The 26,728-nt window shown below is 38.5% G+C and overlaps 1 protein-coding gene across 2 annotated transcripts in view; it reads right to left on the bottom strand.

Annotated features, from left to right (window-relative positions):
- Positions 1–26,728, bottom strand: part of LOC114648310 (CSC1-like protein 1) — a 178,682-nt gene that overhangs the window by 142,659 nt on the left and 9,295 nt on the right. For both annotated transcript variants that reach the window (XM_028797283.2, XM_051925535.1), the window contains exons 2-3: positions 9,908–10,082; positions 6,733–6,809 (exon numbers count right to left, since the gene is read on the bottom strand). In XM_028797283.2, the coding sequence (XP_028653116.2) occupies positions 6,733–6,809; positions 9,908–10,063 (233 nt within the window). In that variant the 5' untranslated portion in view covers positions 10,064–10,082. The remainder of the gene's footprint in view (positions 1–6,732; positions 6,810–9,907; positions 10,083–26,728) is intronic.

The raw sequence follows: 26,728 nt of genomic DNA, 5'->3' as shown, positions 1-26,728 counted from the left end.
TCAGTTAAAACATCATTTGCTGTATACAGAGCAATCCGATACACTGGATCTCGTAATGATTTCAAAACATAATTACAAACAGGATCATTGCAATCTTGCACTTGTTCTTCACAGTATGCAGCTAAAACATCAAGATTTTTAACAAAAGCACTGACAGCAAAGTGACGTGACAAACATGAATTGGTCGACATAGTTGTTGTCTTTGATAGCCTTATTACTTGAGCTAGCAGCACAGAACTTACACTGAAGTCCATTCTTGTCTGAGTATTCATATATGCAACCTAATTCAACTGCAACATTCATTGAATCTGGCATATGTGTGGTTACTTTTACTTTTAACCATTCAGGCTTAAATGAATCTCGCGCTTTTTTTATTTTGCATTTCTTTACCACTTGCTGTACGTTTTTCTCTTCAACATTTTAAAATATCAACATGAAGGCTGTTAATTTAACGAAATCGACACAAAAACTGTTAATTTAACACACTACTGTTTGTCTAGAGAAAGCGAACTGAGTGAAGTACAGTAGACAGTGCAGCGACTGGTCACCTAACGAAATAAAATGTGCTAGCTAATGTGGCTCGCTGGTTATTTACACTGACGATCTGTGCACGGGATTACAAAATGACTGCGCAGCAGGTTTACAACTAGTGCATGGCCACGAAGCTTAGAGGGAACATTGCTCCCAGGTATTTATACGTCTGCACCCTCTGCACACAGTCACCTCTGATGATCACGGGGTCAATGAGGGGCCTGGTCCTCCTAAAATCCACCACCAGCTCCTTGATTTTGCTGGTGTTCAGTTGTAGGTGGCTTGAGTCGCACCATTTAACAAAGTCCTTGATTAGGTTCCTATACTCCTCTTCCTGCCCACTCCTGATGCAGCCCACGATAGGAGTGTTGTCCGCAAACTTTTGCATGTGGCAGGATGCCGAGTTGTATTGGAAGTCCGATGTACTGTATATAGGCTGAACAGGACCGGAGAAAGTACAGTCCCCTGCGGCGCTCCCGTGTTGCTGACCACAATGTCAGACCTGCAGTTCCCAAGACGCACATACTGAGGTCTGTCTGTAAGATAGTCCACGATCCATGCCACCAAGTATGAATCTACTCCCATCTCTCTCAGCTTATCCCTAAGGAGCAGTGGTTGGATGGTGTTGAAGGCACTAGAGAAGTCTAGAAACATAATTCTTACAGCACCACTGCCTCTGTCCAAGTGAGAGAGGGATCGGTGTAGCATATAGATGATGGCATCCTCTGCTCCCACCTTGGGACTGGGGTGATGCAAGATGTTTTCCAAAGCCTCGGGACTCTCCCCTGTTCCAGGCTCAGGTTGAAGATGTGCTGTAGAGGACTCCCCAGCTCCAACGCACAGGCCTTCAGCAGTCATGGCGACACTCCATCTGGACTCACTGCTTTGCTGGCACGAAGTCTCCTCAGCCTGCGGTGGGCTGGAGCCCTGCCTGGGGTTTGTTTCCTGCCTTGTGCCCTGTGTTGGCTGGGATGGGCTCCAGCAGACCCCCGTGACCCTGTAGTTAGGATATACAGTGATCCCTCGCTATATCGCGCTTCGCCTTTCGCAGCTTCACTCTATCGCGGATTTTTATATGTAAGCATATTTAAATATATATCGCGGATTTTTTGCTGGTTCGCGGATTTCTGAGGACAATGGGTCTTTTAATTTCTGGTACATGCTTCCTCAGTTGGTTTGCCCAGTTGATTTCATACAAGGGACGCTATTGGCAGATGGCTGAGAAGCTACCCAACTTACTTTTCTCTTTCTCTCTCTTGCGCTTTCTCTGATCCTGACTTAGGGGGTGTGAGCAGGGGGGCTGCGATACGGACGCTCGTCTAAAAATGCTGAAAGATTATCTTCACGTTGCTACCTTCTGTGTGCAGCTGCTTAGTGAAGCTTCGCATACTTAAAAGCTCGAAGGGCACATATTGATTTTTGCATGTTTGTTTTTCTCTGTCTCTCTCGATCTCTCTCTTTGCTCCTGACGGAGGGTGTGTGAGCTGCCGCCTTCAACAGCTTTGTGCCGCGGTGCTTCGCATACAGCCCTATTGATTTGTTTGCTTTCTCTGTCTTTATGACAGTCTCTGCTCCTGACAAGCACTCCTTTGAAGAGGAAGATATGTTTGCATTCTTTTAATTGTGAGACAGAACTGTCATCTCTGTCTTGTCATGGAGCACAGTTTAAACTTTTGAAAAAGAGACAAATGTTTGTTTGCAGTGTTTGAATAAAGTTCATGTCTCTCTACAACCTCCTGTGTTTCTGCGCAAATCTGTGACCCAAGCATGACAATATAAAAATAACCATATAAACATATGGTTTCTACTTCGCGGATTTTCTTATTTCGCGGGTGGCTCTGGAACGCAACCCCCGCGATGGAGGAGGGATTACTGTAGCGGGTTGGATAATGGATGGATGGAAGTCTCCTCAGCTCTCTGCTTACCTGGGCTGCTGTAATTGTGGGTGGGGGGGACTCTCTCCTATGCTGGTATCAGCAGAAGGATAGGTGGAGGGTGCAGTACTCTGAGGTGAGAGTGGGTTAGGGTGGTCAAACCCATTAAAGAAGTTGTCCATCAGGTTTGCTCTCTCCTCACGTCTCTCTCAATGGTGGCTCCCCGCTTCGAGCTGCAGCCAGTGATGATCTTCATCCCAACCCACACTTCCTTCATGCTGTTATTCTGCAACTTCTGATCTAGCTTTCTCCTGTACTGCTCCTTCGCCATCCTGAACTGGACTCGGAGTTCCTTCTGCACGCGCTTGAGCTCATGCTGATCACTGCCTTTAAAAGCCCTTTTCTTCTGGTTCAAAAGGCCCTTGATGTCACTTGTAATCCATGGCTTGTTGTTAGCATAGCAGCGTACTGTTCTTACTGGAACTACAATGTCCATACAGAAGCTGATGTAGTCAGTAGTGCAGTCAACAACCTCCTCAATGTTCTCACTATATAATCCCTGCAGGATATCCCAGTCCATAGTTCCAAAGCAGTCTCTCAGAGCCTGCTCTGCCTCAGGGGACCACTTCCTGAATGAGGGTGTGGTTGTAGGTAGCTCCCTCACTTTTGGTTTGTAGTGAGGCTGAAGCAGAACCAGGTTATGATATGCTTTCCCAAGCACAGGCAGCGGGGTGGCGCTGTATGAGTCTTTAACGTTTGCATACAGTAGGTCAATAGTCCTATTTCCCCGGGTGTTACAATCCACATACTGGGAGAAGGCAGGTAATGTTTTGTCCAGCATCACATGGTTATAGTCTCCAGTGATTAGCACAATCGCCTCAGGGTGCTGCATTTGTAGTTTAGCAACAGCGCAATGGATGATGTCACCTGCTATCTCCACGTCCGCCCGGAGGGATGTAAACAATAACATGTCCAAACTCTCTGGGCAAGTAATAGGGACGCATGGCCAACAGTTCTAAGTCTCTGCTGCAAGTGGAGATTTTGACGTTTACATGTCCAGGGTTGCACCACCTTGTATTCACATAGAGAGCGAGTCCTCCTCCTTTCTGCTTCCCGCAGGTATTTGCGTCCACGTTAGCATCTGGGATGCTAGTTGTTAGCCATGTTTCACATAAACACAACAAACTGCATTCTCTGTAGGTCCTGACATTTTTCACCAGCGCAGCCAGTTCGTCGATCTTATTTGGTAGCGAGTTCACATTTCCCAGGATCACAGAAGGCACCGAAAGCTTGTATCACCACATTCTTGCTAGCCACTTGGCTTTCAGCTTAGCGCTGGCTCTGCTGCCACGATATGACCTTCTTACCTCGTCGGGTAAATAGGGAACCACACCGGCATGTAAAAATCCATGTAAAAGTAGTAAAAAGTAGTAAAAAGTGTCCAGGGAACGAGTCCACATAAAAGAAAGTGGTAGGAGTGATCAGTGAAATAGAGAAAAATAGAGAAAAAGGTAGAAAGACAAAGTCATACACGGAGCTGCTGGAAAGGCTGCCACTCGCGGTGGCGCCTGAGTCATCACAGAAGTGGCACCAGCAAAAATCCTCTACACAGATATTCTCCAAAATAATATACTTTACACATCCAATTTGCTACAGATCGAGTATAAAGAAAAGATTATCTGAAATCTTACCATGTAGAGTTCCACTTTGCCATCTTACTAAAAATAAACGTTAGCCATTACTTCCCGTTAAATGACTAAAGTGTGTTGAAGCAGGTGCACCAGTTACTATACCTACTCAAGCCTACTAAGGCCAGGTTTATACTTCACGCGATGCAACGCATGCTACAGTGGACGCACCTGCAACACGAGTTTTACTGTTTATACTTGCACGCATACTTTACGTAAATACGGAGGAATCCAACAGATGGCAGTGCGAGATATCATCACAGTGAGGACAGGTTCGGCTTCTCTGTGTTGTGAATTGCCTGGAACACCCATTAAATTCCGATGACACCTTACCACAATATCTCTGAAAAGGATGTTTCATGATTAAATCCATCAGATGTGTCCATTCCAGCAAGCATTGGGCATGAGGCAGAAACAATCACTGGACGGGGCCTCAGCTCATCGCAAGGTGAATACAAGCACACACATACACTGGAGTCATTTTAGCGGCACCAAATCCCCAAATCTGCATATCTTTGGAAGGAAACCGGAGCACAGTGTGGAATTCAAGCAGGGAATTCCAGCAACATGACTCCCTGCGAGACAGCAGTGCTACCGTTCCGCCACTGTGTCACCCCATGTGTGTAATTATTAACAGTATCCATCCATCCATTTTCCAACCCGCTGAATCCGAACACAGGGTCATGGGGGTCTGCTGGAGCCAATCCCAGCCAACACAGGGCACAAGGCAGGAACCAATCCTGGGCAGGGTGCCAACCCACCGCAGTATTAACAGTATTCATTATTTAAATTAAATTAACAATTTATCCGTAAAATGTAACATACACACTGCATTTCATCATGAAAGTGACATCAAGTATAAATCTAAAGATTCTAAATTTGCAGAGCTGGAATATCATACATTTAATGTGTTCTGTGTGATGATCTATTGCTGCTTGCCGCTGCTGTCAGGTCCAAGAAGCTCGTAGCGATTAAAAACTGGAATGACATTTACGATGTAGTTTACTTTATCATTAAAGCAGACCAAGGTTAAAGTGGACATTTCGAGATTTAAGCCGAAATTTCCACTTTAATCACAAAATACACGTTTTCACCATGTCCTTCATTTTTTTTTTCCCCTGTGGCTCAAATACAGCGCTGTACATTATGTTCCTGTTGTGAAGTTGCAAAAAAAAAGATGGCACAAAAGATGTTATGTGAGACTTTTAAAATGTGTCTTGTCATTACAATCGGGAATATGCGACGCTTAAATATAAAAGCACCACGAATGCATGTATGTCAGCATTTTGCTTCACCACATCAAACCATTCATCAAACATCAAAGCGCACACATCGAACCTTCTAGGATCCGCACGTCACATTCCAGCTTTTATCACACTGCACCCCCCCCACCCTCCTTTTTGCTGGTACTACAACTAGCACACACATCACATTAATTCCTGAGGACCTACTCAGAAGACGCGTCAAATGAACGCTGGGAACACATGGCAGCCATGATGCGGGCGCGTACACGTTCTGAGCATGAAGTATAAACGAACCCTTAGTGTAAACACATTGTAACAGATGCATTGCAGAGAAAACAGTCAGCACCCAAAAAAAATGTAGGAACCCATAGTTTCATACATTCTTCAAAACAAGCAGCACTCTTTATGTATAACACTGAACTTATTTTCTTCATACTTTTGAGTTAAAAACAAAAAAAAAGTTTATAAATGAGGATAATTTCAACCAAACAAATACTCTTTTATAATATACTGTCCAACATTACAATGCAATTGCATACTGTAATAGATAGATAGATAGATAGATAGATACTTTATTAATCCCGATGGGAAATTCACAAATTAACATTAATGCTCCATTAACTCTCCAAAACAAGCCCCATAGCTATCCCCACCCCTACAAAAAATAATGAACTCTGTTTCACTGAAATGGGCATGTCTGACTGAAAAGACATTCTAAACTACATGCAAGTGAGTATGTGTGCAAGTTGTTGGGCCCAGACACCCTAACCAGAGTTGGTCCCTGCCTTACCCCCACTGCTTCCAAGGCCCCAGCTTCCTTCAACCTTAAACTGGATTAAGACTGACATTGATTTAAAAATGTTATACTCATTCTATTCACATGTTTCACTTCGAGAGTATACTATAATTTTCTTTGCTTAATAAAATGTCTGGTCATATGTCAACCCTGAATCTGGAATATCCTGTAACATGAACTGCAGTGATATGCTTTAAAAAGTTAAAAAAAAAAAAAGAAATCAAAATTTTACATAACTCTACTTAGGATTCATCAAATTTTGCTTTAATATATAGGAGACAGTTTAATTAAGGATGCAATACAATACACACATTAGTTTTATAAAAGTTGTGTAGTGTTGGTTGTTTGTAAATATAAGAATTAGATGCATCCAAATAGCACAACACACATGTTGTCTCAAGCTTTCACAGGTTCCAAGTTAAAATACCAAGGTTACAGGCACAAAGTATTAATCAAAATGAAAGTAATAGGCAGGATGGGGAGACCTAATACAATTAAAACTGGGGTCCAATATGATAAGAATATCCATTTAAAATACAACTGTTTTCCACAAATAATTATTCTGTCAATCAATCTGTAACAGCACAAAATATTCTTACTTGCTCTCTGACACTAGTGCCAGTCGTCCATAATCCCAAAACTTTTTCCTGATGATGGAAAATATTAAAAGTAGAACCTAGAATACAAAAAATATAATTGATTAAAATTCAATAGTTTGCAGTAATGGAATACAGTATTAGCAGTGCAAACCCTGACAAAACAAAATGTCTTTTAACTACAATGGATGACCTCATGTTTCATATAACAGCATATTGAAAATTCCACCATAAAGCTGATATCTGAAGCATGTAAACAAAATGGAACAGAAACAAACAGAACAAAAAAGTAAAGCCTTATAAAAATCCTTCTCTTAAACACAACACAAACTGAAAGAAGGTGGTGTAAAGACAAGAGATGAGTTTGGTATTTTTCAAGTCAAAGTTGAGTTTTTCTCAACCATTAATAAACACAGTATATTAATTTAGAATACAGTTTTATGTGGCAAAGTGAAGTATATTTCATACATTTTAAAAAATAACTGGCCCACTCTTGCATTTTATAATGGAGCTAATGAATACCGGGGTTCTGTTATTAAATGAAAAGTCTTAAAGCTTAACAAATACATTCATTTTTCAAGCCAAAATTGTTATGAGTTTTGATCCACATCTGGAGATTACACACATACAGCATATCCATGTTGTTTTAAGAAGGTAAAAAAGCAAACCATTGGTGCTGGATAGTAGCAACATGTTGATTAGCACATGCAAGATAATTTTACTCTGCTCTGTACACATGATAATGATGACCCTGTAAACATGGCTGCCTATAATTCTCATGTTATTTTTTTTTTTTTTTAAAGTCTTACATTGAAACAAACCATACACCTTAAAAATTTTCCTATTTCTGTTCTATTACTTAAAAAAAAAAGAATCCATGAACATAAAAAAAATTTTTAAATTTGAAATACATCCTTATTAATGCATATAGAGTTCTGATAACAGCAGACTGACTTTTTGTCAGGAGTTAAAAAAATGTATTCTAATAGAGTTTAAGAACAAAATACAATGCAAGTTCCTCCCTGATCTTAAAACTGTTATGAAAAGAAAACCCAACAGAAAGTATTTATTTCCTCAGATTCAGTGAAACCAGGGTACTTTCAGCTATTCTCTGGCAATCAATTTTAAGAGTATTGAAAATGTATGAATGTTAGTGATCAGTTTTGGTAAGGTCACGTCATCTTTTTGTTGGAACGTTCTATCATATAGTAAGACAAACATGCTTGCTTACAATAAATATATTTAGAATTTACTGGTAACAAGTATTTCAGATTATATGCTCCCATAAACACACAATACAATATACCAGTAAAGGGACACCCGTGTAGCTCCCAAACACAATCATTTTACCTCCAATTGGTCTCTTTATTGAATTAATTAGTCTATTTTTTCTGCATAAAAAAAGAGCAGCAACATGAGATGTACATTTGTTAAGAAATTTATAAATATCCATATTTTCCATAGTTTGTATTTCTCATTTCTCTTTTGTAATTTATCTATTATTTGACCTTTTTCTGTGAAGTCTTCCTCCTTAACTGTATCCTAATAATGACAATCGGGAGCAAGGTAAACACCACAGCAAATAGCTCCGAATAAGTTGTTTTTGAATGTTTTAAATCTCATCCTGGAGTCACTTCTAGGTAAGGTCTACAATAACTTTCAGTGTCAGAGGTAAGCTAGTTTGGCTCCAGACAATAAACTTGAGCTTCCTGTACTCAATTATCCTTGCATGCAAGAACATAAATGTTATGAGGTAACCTCTATTTTATACAACTATCATTTCAAAAGCACTTTTACAATATCTAGCAAAAAAATCCCAGGAAGGTAAAACTGTAAAAAGAAATGTCATGTCAGTCTATAAAGTTTGATAAATGTTAGTTGCAATTAACTCTGCAATTATTATGTTAAAGTAATATAATTTATAATTCACATTACTTTGGTTTATTGCATTAAGCAAAGGCATCTTTCTTTTTTTTTTTTAATCCATTGTTTGTGCATTTATTTTGTGATTTTTGGGTGCCAACATAGGGCTTGCAACCTTGCATAGGGCTCCACATGAGCTTCAGCTGGCACTGTCTTTCTGCCAGTTCAACCTCCTCTATCTGAAACTATAGACATCTTTTTGGTCACATAAGGTCTAATGGCCTAAAGGAATCTTCTCAGAATCCTTCCGATCTGACAAACACACATTCTTACAATGGTTACTCTTCTAGGGCACCATGCTGCTATCATTTCACAGTGGCAATCTGTAACAAACTAGAAACCCTATTACATACCTAACAAAACAAAATATTTTGATGAGCAGACACCAAACCCTTGGGTGGATCCTGCCTTGTATCCTCCAGACTCACACACCTATGAATTGGATTAAGTAGGATTGAGAAAATTGTGTTTTTTAATCTCCTCTGTTGAGACTGGTACTATGTCAAAATTTTCAAGCACTAAACACTTTTTTTTTTTTTTTTTTTTTTAAACACTTGAATGTGCACACTACATAAATGTAGCAACTGTCTACCTGCCCTTTTCTAGGTGGAATTAGTGGAACTCCTATAAATAATTTGTAAAACATGCACATTACAATGCCAGTAGAAAATAAGCAATAGGGATTCAAGATTAAACTCAGAGGACAGTGATAATTTGCATCATTTTATACAAAGCAGTTAACAGTGTATATTCCTGTAACTATTAAAATATAACTGAAAAACAAACTGGGATAATTTTAGTAAAATATATGAATTTAAAAGATCATTCATTGCTTGCTGACTTTGCGGTGAGCTGGCTCCCTGCCCGGGGTTTTTTTCCTGCCTTGCGCCCTGTGTTGGTTGGGATTAGCTCCAGCAGACCCCCGTGACCCTGCTGTTGGGATATAGCAGGTTGGATAATGGATGGATGGATGCTTGCTGACTTACACTGGTATCTATTAATACTAAAAAACATTCTATTATATGATGGAAAAATATTTTTTCACTCAATTAAATTTTGCAATTACACACATTTAAGATTTTTAATAATGTGAATAACATTATGAGCATGCATTTCCTACATACATACCTTAAAGGTAAATTTCAGCAGTAATAAGTTACTACTTCAGACTAAATAAGTTATGTTCTAGACATGAAACTGAACTGTCTAATGAAAATATTAAATATATGTTTTAATAAACCATCTGATAACTTACCCAGAAGCATACAAAATCAATCAGAAGTACAACAGGGACACCTCCAAAATTTAGCCCTTGTAGTACAGTGCTTTCTTTAGATTGGTTAAAACAATCAGGGAGACTTTGGTCATTTCCAGAATCAGAAAACATATGTGATAACTCGAAATTAACCATCTTCTCTTATTTGGTAAACCTGCAAAACAACACACAGAGTATGGGCAGCATTGAACAAAGGCAACAGAAAGATACTTTGCTGAAATAAAAAGGCTCTTAGAATGCAATCATTTCCTCTTCCTTGCTCCTAGGCTCTTTTTTAAAAGAAGGGAACAAAACACAAAAAGTTGTAAGTAGGAGTTTCCACATTGTGCTTTTGCAAAACATCATATTAAGTGTAGTCAAACCCTTGAGGTTACACAATATTCTTGATAATTTAACATATCTATTCGCTTAAGCATTTACAGTGTAACTAGTAATTTTCTAGGATCGTGAATAGATCAGATGATTTAATCTGACTTTAAGACCTACCAGGTGCTGGTGGGTAAAGATAATTTAGTGTGTTGTCTTTTTTTTGTAATAAACCTAAACAAATTGTTGACTCAGAGCTTTTACATAGCAATCAAAATTGTTTAACAGAAATAAAAATAAGCTTTAACTCATATTATTAAAGAAAACACAAAGATGTCTATTTTATATTATATATATATATATATATATATATATATATATATATATATAAATATATATATATATATATATATATATATATATATATATATATATATAATGTCATTTAGAATTACTGTAAAATGGATAAATTTGTTCCCGAACCCGAGATGATTGCTTATTTAAACCTTTATAACAGTACTTCATGCATAAAATCATATAAAAAACAATGAAAATGCATTAAAATCTTACACACACAATATATAAAATTCAGACAAAAAAAATTAATTTCACTTTTCCTGTAGAGAGCATTTTTTAAATCAAATTTTTATTAATGTTAAACAACAAATACAGCAGTAAGAAAGAAAAAAAAAAAAAAAAAAATAAAGACATTTTTGTAATAAAAATTTTAATGAATTTCCCCCTAAACCTTCCAAGAGCGATTCCATAAAAACTTCAGGTAACTGTCCTTCTGGGTTTTTCTCTCTCTCAGCACCACTCAACAACTGCTGGAGACTCACTGGCCCTCTTTTTCACTTAAAACCTGTCCAATGAGATTTGTTTTTGCATGAGTTTTAAAGTGTTTCTGGAGTGAGACATGGCGTTGTCATTGAAAAGGTTTATGACATGGTTTGCTACAGCTTTGTCAGGGTAATATTTTTCAACAAAACACTGCACTTTACCCCATTTTGCACACATTTCGTTGATCAAAGAACTAGAAACATCCTCCCTTCTTTCCTCCGTCTTTAAAGACATTTCCCCCACCATCATCTTTTGCTCCTCTTACTGAAGGTGTTCCAGTTCTCCCATGGACGGCTTATTCTTGTGGTCCTCCACTAACTCCTCCACATCAGCATTGTCAACTTCCAAGCCTATGCAATAGTCCAGAGACACAATATCATTGACAACAGACTCAGCCTCAAAGTCCTCAATGTCTATGTCTGCTACACAGTCTGGCCACTATTTCCTCCTGGCTGAGTTCATGGTCCTGTAAGTCACTTTGCCTCAGGCTTTGTTAAAGATACTTAAGCAATGATTTTTCCAGAATTCTGAGTGTTAATTCTGTGATCGGAAGTCATTTCAAAACAACTTTCAAACAGTGCTTTGGTGTAGAGTTTCTTAAAGTTTGAAATGACTTGCTGGTCCATGGGCTGGATCATCACTTCACTGTGATAAAACCAAACTCTTCCACCAACTCGTGCTCCAAGCCTGGGGGATGAGCAGGACCATTGTCCATCACAAGAAGGCATTTTATTTGCAATTTCCTTTTTTTTTTTTTTTTTTAAATTTTACTGATTTTATTGTAATCATTCCATACAAATAGATCAATTTTTACAAAAAAATAGGATTGAAAACAAACCCACACCAGATATTAAAAACTGCATATGTTTGCGAGGGTTGAAAAAGGTGGTTCTCATGCAGAGGTGCCACAGATAAAAGCTTCTCCATCTTAAAATGCTTTCTACATTGGTTCCATATTCTGAGTGAATGAAGCACATTTGGGTTATTAGTATATCGGCGATAACTTGCATTAATAGGGGCACAAAGCAGGGAATATAAAGAAGTACTGCAGGATTTTATTTTTATTGCACACCAAGCCTGTGTATGTTCATCTATTTGTGTCCAGGTTTTTATACCTTGTATGTTTGCTGCACAGTAATAAATCAAAGTTGGGTAGAGCCATGCCACCTTCTGCCTTAGGTCTTTGTAGGGTCGCTCTTTGAATACATAGATATTTTAAGTTCCAAATAAATGAGGTTATGGTTGAATCCAATTGCTTAAAAAGTGATTTATTGATGTATATTGGAATGTTTTGAAATAAAAAGAGAAGCTTAGGAAGGATATTCATCTTAACAACGTTAATTCTTCCAGCTAGATTGAGATGAAGGGTTGACCATCTTTGCAAGTCTTGCTTAATTTTTTCCATACAGATGGCGACATTTTGTTCATAAAGAGCTTTATGTTTACTTGTGATATTTTCCCCTAGGTATTTAACTCTTTTAGGGCTAATTTTTTTTTTGTTTCTTTTCTCCCAGGGCTGAATATTTTTCCAAAAACTAACATTTTTTAAAAAAGAACACAAAACAATTGTTTAACATATCAAATCAACAATATTTACTTTCGACAAATGTTACTGTCTTGCATGTTGTATGAGCCTGAATTCTCTATGTGTTGTTTTGATGCCTATTTTTCAATTGTCTGTTGCTGCATTTTCTCACATATATTGTTAGTGTGTACTGTAGAGAGACAAGTCACCCATTTGCCATCGTGCCATGCCACTGCCACCAAGTTTTCTGCCTGCATGAAAACCGTATTGTCACCTCTTTTCATCTTCTGAAACTTTATGAACTTTATGTATGGCATTATAGCCTGGCTCACCCCGTGGGATTTGCTTCTGTTTATTACAGAAGTGAATAAAACTTTGCAGCAGCACGTACCTAAGCCACCCGGGGACAAAACACGTTTGGACCAATGCTCCCTGAAGTTATCTCACCAGTTCTGTCCCATCTCTATTTGTAATGCCACAGCGCGCTTCATCTCGTCTTTCGTTGTGGGTTTCCACTTTGAATAACGAGAATGCGATGCAAAGGCAGCCCGCGATTCAAAAAAAATCTCTGCCTACCTGTTTGTCTCGTCTGACAGTAGCTGAAAAGCAGCATCAGGAGAGAGCAGCCTGAAGTACAGTAGCTGGTGATCTGTCGTGTCCAAAAGCAAGCCATGCCGTCTTGTAAACTCCGGTAGCCATATCGGCTCTCAACGGATCAATGTATGTGTATTTATCCCATGCGAACCTTGCCGTACATGCATCGGCTGCGCGAAGGCACTCAACTGGCAGCAGATCCGCTCGCGCGGCATCGGCTGGTGTCTGATCAGCTGATGCCTGCTTCTAACTCTCTTGCTCGATCTCCTGATCACTGCCAATAAAGTCCGATTCTGAAAAATCAAGAGTCCGACTCCGCGGTAATGCGCAAAACAACGTCTGCCAAGTGTTTTCTTTTCTGCACTTGCTTCGCTGCCTTTTCACATGTCGGTGCCATCTTGCCATTGTTTACATTTCGCAACTCACGCACACGCAATGTTTATTTGCCGAGTCAACGAGTCTAGCATTCCTCCAAGCACAGAGGGAATGCCTGTGACGTGACAGTGAGATTTGACGCCATTAACAGCTGATTGTCGCCCTTTATCCCTGGATGTCGACTTTTGTCGACATTCGCCTTCAACCCCTCCTGTCGACAAAAGTCGACATCCGCCCTAAAAGAGCTACAATGATCTGCAATGATAAAAAGGGAAGGTGTCCAATCTAATATTGTATGCTTGAGAATCCATTGGGAAGAGCACACTTTTATTCAAATTAATTCTGAGACCAGAGATCTTTTGAAATTCTGTAAGTGCTGTTAAGACTTCAGGCACAGTATTTTGTGGGTCTGATATATACAGTACCATACCATCTGCATATAGAGAAATTTTCTGTTCAAGTCCTTCTCTGATAATCCCCTTTATCTGATAAGCATTTCGACAGTGAACTGCCAGTGGTTCAATGGCGACTGCAAATAGCAGTGGTGACAAGGGACATCCTTGTCTGGTACCACGTTCTAGTTTAAAGTAGTCTCAACAAATGTTGTTAATACAAACTGAAGCTTCTGGATTGGTATACAGTAAATTGATCCATATACAAATGTTCGGGCCAAACCCAAATTTCTCTAATGTAGTGAAAGGGTAGTTACATTCAATAATATCAAATGCTTTTTCTACATCCAACAATAATAATATATCTGGGGTGTTTGACTTTGCTGGTGAATATATTACATTAAACAGGCGTCGAAGATTGGAAGCTAAATGTCGGTCTTTAATACCGTATTTTTCGCACCATAAGACGCACTTTTTTTTCCCCAAAAGAAGGTTGGAAATGTCTGTGCGTCTTATGGTGCGAATATTGCGTCACAGACCATGATGTGTAGTACCTGACAAAAGTAGACATCCAGGGGTAGAGGGCGACAAAACTCACTTTTACGTTACAGGCATTCCCTCTGTGCTTGGAGGAATGTTAGACTCATTGACTCGGCATCTAATCCTTGCGTGTGCGTGAGTTGCGAAATGTAAACAAAAGCAAGATGGCATCTACATCTCATGAGGGAGCGAAGCGAGTGCAGAAAAAAAAAAAGCAGAGATTGTTTTGCGCATTATCACTGAGTCGGACTCTGGACTCCACAGATTACCAGCCGCTGGACTACTTCAGGCTGTTCTTTCCTGAAGCTGCCTTTCAGCTATTGTCAGACGAGACAAACAGGTATGCAGAGCAATTTTTTGAATCGAGGGCTGTGCTTGCACCGCATTCTCATTTTTCAAACTGGAAATCCACAACAAAACATGAGATGAAGGGCTTTGTGGCATTACAAATATAGATGGGACTAGACTGGCGATATAAGTTCAAGGAGCATTGGTCCAAACGTGCTTTGTCCCCTGGTGGCTTTGGACAGGTTATGTCGCGTGATGATAGGTACATGATGCTGCAAAGTGATTGTGAGCAACTGAGCTTAATAAATTCTGACACTAGCGATGAGGAGTTCTTGGGGTTTCCATAAAACTAGAAGAGTGATTGAAACTTAAAGTCTTTCCTTATTTGTTAATGACAGTGATGATGTTTCTTAATACCGCTGTTGAATTTACATGGTTGAAATATTATTCTGCTATATTTTATTAAACATATTAGTGCACCATTTGGTTCAGAATATTTTTTTTCTTGTTTTCATCCTCTAAACCTAGGTGCGTCTAATGGTCAGGTGCGTCTTATGGTGCAAAAAATACGGTAAATCCAGTTTGATCTTGTGATATTACCGAAGGCAGCACTTTCTCCATCCTTCTAGATAGGACTTTGTAGAGTATTTTAACATCATTATTCAGAAGTGAAATTGGTCTGTTTGATGCACATTGTAATAAGTCCTTATTTTGTTTAGGAAAGACGGTGATTAATGCTTGGCGAGAAGTTTGAGGTAGAATTTGATTGTCTCTAGCTTCTGTAAATGTTGCTAATAAGAGGGGAGCTAGCCGAGTGGAGAATTTCTTATAAAATTCGACAGGGTAGCCATTTCTTGAAGACACTTTCTCACACATGGGGCAAAAACTTCATGGACCACTCAATAAAAATTTACCTGGTTACCCAAGCCTTATTATTGGCCTTATTATTATTACAAGCTTCGTCCTCCTCCTCCCAACTCTGGCTCCCCAAGTAGTGGCTGCTGGCTCCTTTTATAAGGCAGCCAGAAGTGTTTGATGACTCATTTCCGGCAGCACTTCCGGGTGTGGCAGAAGAACTGCCCATAAGGGCTCAGCAGCTCCTGCTGCAGCACCCAGTGGCGGCACCTGCAGATCCCAACAGGACTCCACCAAACTCCAACTCCCATGAAGCCCTGTGGGAGTCAGAGTAACCGCTGCAACCCAGGGGGGTTGACATCTATCATCCCAGAGGAGGTAACGCTCTGGCCACGCTTGATCCCCTGGTCCTCCCAGTGTGGAGGTGTCCCGGCCGGGCAAGTGACCCAGCCGCATGCTACACTTTACATAGTCACTAAATTCTGCATATATTTATCATCAGCTTCTTGGTTCGAACTCGTAGCCTCCCCATGCCTAACCACACTATGTATGCTGCTTTTCTTAAATTTCTTAAACCACCATCTACTAGCTTTGAACACATCACTATTAGTACTTGTACCAGAGTTTTTCTTTAACAGATCATCATGTAATTGCCTCGCTTTTCACAAATTATAGCCTCAAAAACACTATCACCAGCTGTTTCTCATTTATCTAAATCAGCAACAATTTTTCCACTTCTTCATTTGTCTGTGATCTTCATTAAGAACTTTTACTCCTTTTGCAACATCAGCTCCCTTGATTGCCTCTTTACTTTTGAGTATAGTACAAATTGTTGATTTCGCCATGCTGAACTGCATAGCAAGATCCAAGATATGAACACCATTTTCATGTTTGGATATGATTTCTTTTTTCACCTCTATCATGGTTTTAACAACTTTTCTTTTCACTTTGCTGTTATCAATATTCTTCAAGGAATAGGCAGGCAAATGTTCAAATCCCAAATAGACAATGTCCGAGAACAGAGGTCAAGTGAAGAATGTTGAACTTGCGAGGCAGTGGAGATACCTAATGTCAGTCAGTCCTTTTCTAATCCACTTGGTCCTGAACAGGGTCACGGGGGCCTGCTGAAGCCAATCCCAGCTAGCACAGGGAACAAGGCATGACCAAACCTTGGACAGGGCACCAGTCCACTGCAGGGTGCACACACTAGGGTCAATTTAGGATTGCCAGTTCACCTAACCTGCATGTCTTTAGACTATGGAAGAAAACTGGAGCAACCTGAGGAAACCCATGCAGACACATGGAGAACATGTGAACTCCGCGCAGGGAGGACCTGGGATGAGAACCCTGGTCTCCTTACCACTGTGCCACTCCAAATTAAAAATAAATGACAATTGTAAAAAATAAATGGATATCACTAGGTATTGAGAAAATATTTGTCATTGTGCAATTAAAATGCACTATTAAGTGTATAAAGTACAAAGAAAAAAACATTCTTTCATTTAGCACTTTAATATGAGGAAAGTAGGAAAAAGTGTGAAATATGAAAAATCCCTGAAGTCAGTAAGGGAGTAGGAAGTCCTTATACAGTTATCAATGCAACCAAAACATATCCATTCATTTATTTAACTTTGACCTGCTTTTAATGATTGACATGTATGAGGATTCCCAAGCTACAGAGTTCCAAAGCATATAGTCCCAGACACTTCCAATAAAGCCCACTAGAGGGAGATATCACCATCAAACCCTGGCTAAGAATAAGGGCAGGCACCAAATCATATTCTTCACAAAAAAATATTCCAAACACAATGAAGCTCCATGGAGCACAAAGGCAAAAAAGAACTGTCTAACAAGAAGGTCAAAACAGAACAGAATATCAAAAAAATCCAGAAAAAAAATAACTAAATAACAAAACACAGAATTTACAAAAAGCACAAAACTCACTATTCCTAAGGGCATTCGAAATGAACTGCTAGGAACTGTGGGAGACCTTCCGGATTTACACTACAAGGCAGAGAGCAGTTTCTGGCAGCTATTGGTTGGTGATCCCACCTCTTCTGGGAGCACCCACAAAACGCAAGGCATGTAACTAACGCAACGATAATACAGCAAAATCAAAAGCAAGGAGCAATGCAACTAATTAACCAAAATAAAAATGTACATTAAGGACATGAAACAAGGACTTGTACCCCAGCCAGGAAACAAAACAAATGATAAGCAGCTCCAGACCTATGGATAACTGCTGAAATTATGATTACCTGACCTTGGGAATGTCCAGTTTTTAGTACTATGAGATTTATGGTTATTTTATTATTGACTACGGTAAAAGACCTCTCTTTATTGTTGTAGCTTTTGCAATAATAATCGTATTTGCCTACACTGAAAATGTGGAGGAAGCTATAGTTACAATTGTTTTTCTAGAGCAGCATGTTGGATCTGAACTTCTACCTCATGGCAGTCAGTTTAGCTTTAGAGTTTGTAGGTTTTCCTCCATAATAAAAAAAAACTACAAAAAAAAAAATGCAGACAAGTTGACACAAGTAACTGCAACAAAGACGATGACCAGGCTGGAATTACAACAAAAGATCCTGAAGCTAGTGATAACCATGGCATTATCATGTAAATAATGTATACCAAAAAATGAAATATATAGTATGTGCATTATGCTGATGCACTCTACACCTATATCATTTTAGTGTGTGCAATCTTCAGGTTATGAAATTTGCAAAGTTTGTGTTGCAAAATGTATATGACAAACAGAACAAAAAGACAACAGCAAAAAAGTAGACTAATTCTTTTGTATGTCTGAATAAACAAAAAAATGCAAATTCAACAGTCAGTTTGTTAAATTTGCTTTGATTCTTGAAAATCTATTTATTGCTTCACTGAATATCTTAGTGTTTGAGAAAATAATTAATTAAAAGAATACTCTCAGATTAAATTTTACAGTGAATTGGCTCAGGAGATCTCCAAGATATTGTAACAATTAAGAAGTTCTTTTTCTTATATCATTTGAGGCTTTAAAAAAAAAAAAAAAAAAAAAAAGACTTATTTCACTAATCAAAACAAAAAAATTGGGAAGTATATTTTGTGAAATACTGCCTTCTCCATCTGTTAACATATGTGTCATTGCATTACTTTTTTGAGACAATGAAGAAATGATGGTTTCATCATTTGTTTTATATTTTACATATACAGTGCATCCAGAAAGTATTCACAGCGCATCATTTTACAGCCTTATTCCAAAATGGATTACATTCATCTTTTCCTCAGAATTCCGTACACAACACCCCATAATGACAACGTGAAAAAAGTTTACTTGAGGTTTTTGCAAATTTATTAAAAATAAAAAACTGAGAAATCACATGTACATAAGTATTCACAGCCTTTGCTCAATACTTTGTTGATGCACCTTTGGCAGCAATTAGAGCCTCAAGTCTTGTTGAATATGATGCCACAAGCTTGACACACCTATCCTTGGCCAGTTTCGCCCATTCCTCTTTGCAGCACCTCTCAAGCTCCATCAGGTTGGATGGGAAGCGTCGGTGCACAGCCATTTTAAGATCTCTACAGAGATGTTCAATCGGATTCAAGTCTGGGCTCTGGCTGGGCCACTCAAGGACATTCACAGAGTTGTCCTGAAGCCACTGCTTTGATATCTTGGCTGTGTGCTTAGGGTTGTTGTCCTGCTGAAAGATGAACTGTCGCCCCAGTCTGAGGTCAAGAGCGCTCTGGAGCAGGTTTTCATCCAGGATGTCTCTGTATATTGCTGCAGTCATCTTTCCCCACAACATGATGATGCCACCACCATGCTTCACTGTAGGGATGGTACCAGGTTTCCTCCAAACGTGACGCCTGGCATTCATACCAAAGAGTTCAATCTTTGTCTCATCAGACCAGAGAATTTTCTTTCTCATGGTCTGAGAGTCCTTGAGGTGCCTTTTGGCAAACTCCAGGCGGGCTGCCATGTGCCTTTTACTAAGGAGTGGCTCTAGGAAGAGTCCTGGTGGTTTTGAACTTCTTCCACTTACGGATGATGGAGGCCACTGTGCTCATTGGGACCTTCAAAGCAGCAGAAATTTTTCTGTAACCTTCCCCAGATATGTGCCTCGAGACAAGCCTGTCTCAGAGGTCTACAGACAATTCCTTTGACTTCATGCTTGGTTTGTGCTCTGACATGTACTGTCAACTGTGGGACTTTATATAGACAGGTGTGTGCCTTTCCAAATCATGTCCAATCAACTGAATTTACCACAGATGGACTCCAATTAAGCTGCAGAAACATCTCAAGGATGATCAGGGGAAACAGGATCCACCCGAGTTCAATTTCGAGCTTCACGGCAAAGGCTGTGAATACTTATGTACATGTGCTTTCTCAGTTTTTTATTTTTAATAAATTTGCAAAAACCTCAAGTAAACTTTTTTCACGTTGTCATTATGGGGTGTTGTGTGTAGAATTCTGAGGAAAAAAATGAATTTAATCCATTTTGGAAAAAGGCTGTAACATAACAAAATGTGGAAAAAGTGATGCATTGTGAATACTTTCCGGATGCACTGTAATTATTGACCCCAAACATAATTTAGAAACATATTTAATGACCAAAAAAAAAAAGATTATCACAAGAAATGTTACAATACTTTAAATTCTAAGCACATTATTTTGAACTTTTTTTGAGAAAATTCCTTACCATATGATACATAATACAGGAATTTTAATAAAGGTGTGAACTAAATACTAGCAGGTGATACAGTACCATTAACAGACATTTTCATTTAGATGGAGGCATTAGTTGTGCTAAAAATCATCTCAGTGAAATCTTAACTTCACTAACTTTGTGTACCTCTTTTTCCAAATATGTAGTTTAATTTCATTTTGATGGATGCCAAACAAGTTAATTAAAATTAAGCAATAATGTAATAATAATATAATTTTGCCCTTTTATTCAGGTTGAATCATACTTATACAATATGTTAAGGTTTAATGAGATTTACTCAGTTAACATTCTTTTTCTAAAAGGCTCAACCTAGTTCAGGAGCATGGAGCTTACACTGGAAAAGCCATGTGCAAAGCAGGAATCGACCCTAGACATGGCACACTCACACACACACACACACACACACGCGCACACACACACGCACGCTTAGCCAATTCAGTGATAACAATGACCTGATGGAGTTGAGCCATTACCTGAAGAAAAACTACAAAATCAAAAAGCCTTATGCAAACAACCTAGACCAGGGGTGTCCGAGAGGGCTGCAGTGACTGTAAGTTTTCATTCTAACTCTTTCCCTAGTCAGTGACCAGTTTTCACTGCTAATTAACTTATTATCCCTTCATTTTAATAGTCCTGTTTTTAAGGATTCAGTCCTCTGAATTGACTCCTTTCTTCATTAAAATGTCAGCCAAACAGAAATGAGATGTGAAACAAGGCAAAAGATAACCAGCTAAAACGGAGCTTCAAACTCCAACCAAGTTCAGCCAGTTTTTTAATGAGAAGCCGATTCTTGCTGTCATTTAAACCCGTTATTTAATTCCATGGCTTCTTGCTGCTATCATTCAGCCACAGCAGTTCCAAAACTGTTGATTTTCTGTTTTTTCTTTGTACACCATCAAAATATTTTGGTGACCTGAGCAGATCAATCATATTGACACCTTCACCTACAGGAAAAACTTATTTATCCATTCCTTTTTTTTACTGCAATTCATCCTTCCATTTTCCAATACTATTTCACTGGGTGCAAGGAGGAAACCAGCACTGATAAGCTGCTAGTCCATTTCTGGGTACACCTACACACATTCATATTATATGACCCTACTAGTGCTGGGAGGTATACCGGTTCATACCGAAAGCCGTTTTTTATTTTTGTTATGATATGGATTTTTCTTATACCGCAATACCGGTTTAAACAGCCTAAACAACGTTCAGAACGTGGCGCAGCGTGAAAATGTTTAAGGGGGGACCTTTTTCACTGCTACACTGCTAAACACGCATGCAAAGGAGTACATGTGTTAGTGGAGGAATTGAGTGGTGAAAATGGACAGAGAACATTCTGAAACTGAAGCTGTAGCAGATGATAAAGTTGAACATGATGACACAGAAGAACTTTTGCCGAAAAAAGGAGCCGTGTCTGTTGTCTGGAGATGTTGTTTTTAGGAGGTCGGATGTGGACCAAACAACTATTTACTGCAAATGCTGTGGAGCTAAAGTTGTCGCCAGAGGCAGCAACACGAGCAATTTGCTGCACCACCTTAGCCGCAAACATGCTTTGGAGTACCAAGAATGTATGAAAGATTGGCACCCTCCACGTCCTCAGATAAAACTGAAAAACCTACAGGACACTCGAGTCAGACATTACTTGTAGACGCATTTGCTAGAGGTACTGCCTAAGACAAAAAAAGCAAGCGGTGGATCGAGATAACCAATGCCATTACAATCCATATAGCTAACGTGTCAGTGGACAGAGATTGGTAACATTAACAGAAAGTATAGTTGGTTTACAAAAAATATTTACTCTTTATTCCTTTTCTAAGACATGTTCAGTGCAATACAACTTTTGACAAGCACCTCTGGATATTTAAGTCTAAATGCCCTCTTTAGATGGTTGAAAATATGTTGTCAAAATTATAGTTTAAGTTGTTTGCAAACCTTGTTCAATAAAAAGGTTCTATATTTTGACTGCAACTGTCATGCAATGTGATTCCTTCTCTTCATTAGTGCCACCCCCTTGAAAACTATCACTTTATGGGGCCATGCAAACCTGTATTAATACTGTACTTGTGTGCACATTAAAATGTTTTTTTTGTACAATGTACAATTCTCGTGACAGTGGAATAGGTTATTCTTAGCCAGTCTACTGCAGTAACTGCAGTGGAAAATGTGGTTAACATCCACTCATGCATGGGGAAAAAAATACCGTTGAATACCTTGACATACCACCCTGCCCTAGACCCTACATAATATGCAGATCTTCGAAAGTAAAATCTATGTCACCAAAGCAAACCCCATGCAGGAATGAGGAGCATGTGCAATCCGTTGAGTCAGTTTTGACAGAAATTAATATAAGACATGAGCCAAGGTTGAATGGTATGGTGATGCACTATTGGCCACAAGCACACATATACCTAAACTGGCTTATTTCATGTCAGTTTAGAGATGAGAGGTCAGGCTAAAATGGGTTTCTTTTAGAAAATGAAGAACACCAGAGTAGGGACAGAACATGCTAGCGGAAACCCAGAGTATAAAAACAGACATGAAATTGACAATGACTAACCAAAGGTGAGAAACCTGCAACATTGCATGCGAAAAGTGGCAAGTTATACCTTGTCAGTTATAAGTAAAACAGTGTTACAACAAAATAAATATTTTCATCACAGAAAACATTCTGAATTCACTAAATGTGAGATGTATTTTTGAACTTGTAATATACATTTGGAAATGTAAAAGAGGGAGTTTAGAATTCTGATCAAAAAGCCTTATGTCATAAATGGGAACCACTAATATAAATCACAATATCTTGAACATCAAACTTCAATAACCAGGTATTTAACTGAAATGTACATTAACCTTTAAAAATCAGAGAGAGTTATATTCCATTATACAGTGCATCCGGAAAGTATTCACAGCGTATCACTTTTTCCACATTTTGTTATGTTACAGCCTTACTCCAAAATGGAAACCTGGCACCATCCCTACAGTGAAGCATGGTGGTGGCAGCATCATGCTGTGGGGATGTTTTTCAGCGGCAGGAATTGGGAGACTAGTCAGGATAAAGGGAAAGATGACCGCAGCAATGTACAGAGACATTCTGAATGAAAACCTGCTCCATAGCGCTCTTGACCTCAGACTGGGGCGACAGTTCATCTTTCAGCAGGACAACGACCCTAAGCACACAGCCAAGATATCAAAGGAGTGGCTTCAGGACAACTCTGTGAATGTCGTTGAGTGGCCCAGCCAGAGCCCAGACTTGAATCCGATTGAACATCTCTGGAGAGATCTTAAAATAGCTGTGCACCGACGCTTCCCATCCAACCTGATGGAGCTTGAAAGGTGCTGCAAAGAGGAATGGGCGAAACTGGCCAAGGATAGGTGTGCCAAGCTTGTGGCATCATATTCAACAAGACTTGAGGCTGTAATTGCTGCCAAAGGTGCATCGACAAAGTATTGAGCAAAGGCTGTGAAAACTTATGTACATGTGATTTCTCAGTTTTTTTATTTTTAATAAATTTGTAAAAACCTCAAGTAAACTTTTTTCACGTTGTCATTATGGGGTGTTGTGTGTAGAATTCTGAGGAAAAAAATGAATTTAATCCATTTTGGAATAAGGCTGTAACATAACAAAATGTGGAAAAAGTGATGCACTGTGAATACTTTCTGGATGCACTGTAAACCGATTTTGCCTTATACAGTCACAGAGAGGAATCTTGTAAAAAAAAAAAAAAAAATAAGATGCTCACCATTAACTGATATGTACCAGGCATACTGGAGTTTGTAAAAATGCTCCTTACTATTAGCCCAAAAACTGCAAAGTGTGAGCATGTTTTTTCAGGCCTAAATTTCATTATTAACAAAATGATGAATTATCTCAATGGTCCAAACATGACAAATTCTAATGCAGTGCTATACATAGGTCACTAGCTATGGTCAACTAAAGGTGTATGACACTACAAAGGACATATCGCACTTCAGAATAACCCTGAAGGTCAAACTGATGAAGGCTTTTGACAGAGAAACTAATTGGTGGGTCTAAATTGAACCTGAAAACAAAATTTGAGAATACAATATCATATCAGTATTTTAATTCACTTTTGATAAAATGTTTTTGAGTACTTTGGAAAAAGTCCACACATCAACATGACATAATCCTTTAAAATTCATCTATTTGATAAAATATTCTCCACCAAGATCCGGATTGTCTTTATATTGCGGTAGGAGAGTACTATGCACTCATGTACAAAAAAAATTACAAATAAACTTTGCTAAAAAATGTGCTGGTAACCCTCCACTTAAAACCTGGGCTACAAAAAAAGTGTACCTGGACTACCATATTAATTTAGAATTTGTTTACACCTGTATTGTTATAATTATCATTGCTTAAAGTTTTTTACTATGTAAAAAACTATTTTAAAGCTTTGTATATAGTCTTGTCAAAAATAAGAAAAAGTGGTCAGTTTGGGCTAAAGGCCACTTTGCAAAGAGAACACCAAGAGTTAACAAAAATTCATTGACCAGAAACCCACACTGCAAAAATGTTGCATTAGAGATGTTTAAATATTGTCATGAGTCCCTGGAAGGGGATAAAGACTTTCATGTATTTTCCTCCTATGAAGGACTATACATTTAAAAGTAAGAAATATCTCTGTCTTGATTTGCAAAATCCACAAAATTACAGCAGTAGGTATGGAATAATTACTGTTATTGCCCATAACTCATATGGTAAAAGCAGACATAAAAAATACTTATTTTGAGCAATTAACTTCCACATTCTAATAGGAAGTTAATTTTGTACTGACAGAAAAAAAAAACCTCAGCCAGTTGCTATTACCAATAAGCTATAAAAATAAAAAGAACTCATAATTAGGTCAAGAGTAAAAACAAAACTGATTAAATAATGTTGCTAATGCATGCAGCCTATTACCCTGCATGGAATGTGAGGGAAACAAATGGATGTGATCTCCCTCTCTCTGCTGGAAGAACATATAAAGCAGAGTACTCCATCTCAGTGAAGCACAGCTGTCAAAAAAGTTAAATGGATTTGGAGAAAAAGATTGCGGAGGGTGATAAAATACCATATGTCAGGAGTGCCCACACTTTTTTGGCTTGTGAGCTACTTTTAAAATGACCAGGTCAAAATGATCTACCTACATTAAAAATGCTTATATATATATATATATATATATATATATATATATATATATATATATATATATATATATATATATATATATATATATATATATATATATATATATATATATAGTCACTACTTTACTCTGTTGACTTGCACTGAATGGGTTGCATAGCCCAGACAGTAGCTGCAGGTAGCCAGCCTCAAGCAGGCTTTCAAATGATCATCAGTCATGGTGAAGCAGTATTTGGACTTAATCTTCCTGTGGGAAAAGGCTGACTCACATAAATATTTAGGCAGCACATTTCTTCATGTTTGGGTACATTTCCTCTGAGAGTACATTCCAAAACTGTCCATGAGCCCTGGACTTCAGCTGAATGTCAGCCTGTAATATCAAAATCTCATCCTCCACTGTAGACAAGTTCAGGTGAAAAAGTGTTGCAATTTTTGATGTAAGTAAATCAGCCTCAATATCTTCCCTAAATGGATAGCACATAAATGTGGCGATTGGCTTGAGTACAGCAAAGTCTTGAAACCATTTGTCAAAGTCTGACAGACAATTTTCAATCTACTCTGTGTAGTACACACTGTGAAGTTGCACACACGCCTTCTGCTGCAAGGTTTTGGAAGTTCCCTAAATCATGGCGCTGCAGATTTGAGGACAGATGTTGCATTTTTTGTTTGAAAGCATTAATGGAGCTGATCATATTGACCACGGGTTTGTCTTTTCCTTGAAGATCTAAATTAAGCTCATTCAACATGTTGGTCAAATCAGTTAAAAATACCAAGTCTAGCAGCCACTGATCGTCATTAAGTTGCTTGTACTCTGATAATGCCAAATTTAATAGAGAGCTACACACCAATTCACTTGAAACTGTGTTACTAAATTATATTACATATACACATTCACTGAGCTGCTGATTAATCAGACACACCTATCTAGTAGACCAGGTTTTTCAACCTTTTTACACTTGTGAACCGGCAAAAACAGGAGAAATATTTTGCGGACTGGTTGATGGTTAAGACAGAAATAAAAACCAATATAGATAGTACTTTATTTATTAAATCTAATGTTATAAAATCTAATGTTATAAAATTAAATTTGATATACGGGGCTGCAGCAATGTTTCTGAGAGACAAAGTGCTGCATTAACATCCATTCAATTTCTCTGTTTAGTTTTATTACTGACTAGACTGAAAAAGTCTTTTCACACACACAGGAAGTCAAAAAAAAGACCA

This window comes from Erpetoichthys calabaricus, chromosome 3 (assembly GCF_900747795.2).
Source record: "Erpetoichthys calabaricus chromosome 3, fErpCal1.3, whole genome shotgun sequence".
NCBI classification, from domain to species: domain Eukaryota; kingdom Metazoa; phylum Chordata; class Cladistia; order Polypteriformes; family Polypteridae; genus Erpetoichthys; species Erpetoichthys calabaricus.
Note: the sequence above shows the minus strand (reverse complement) of the source record. Positions and strands in the feature narration are given on the sequence as shown.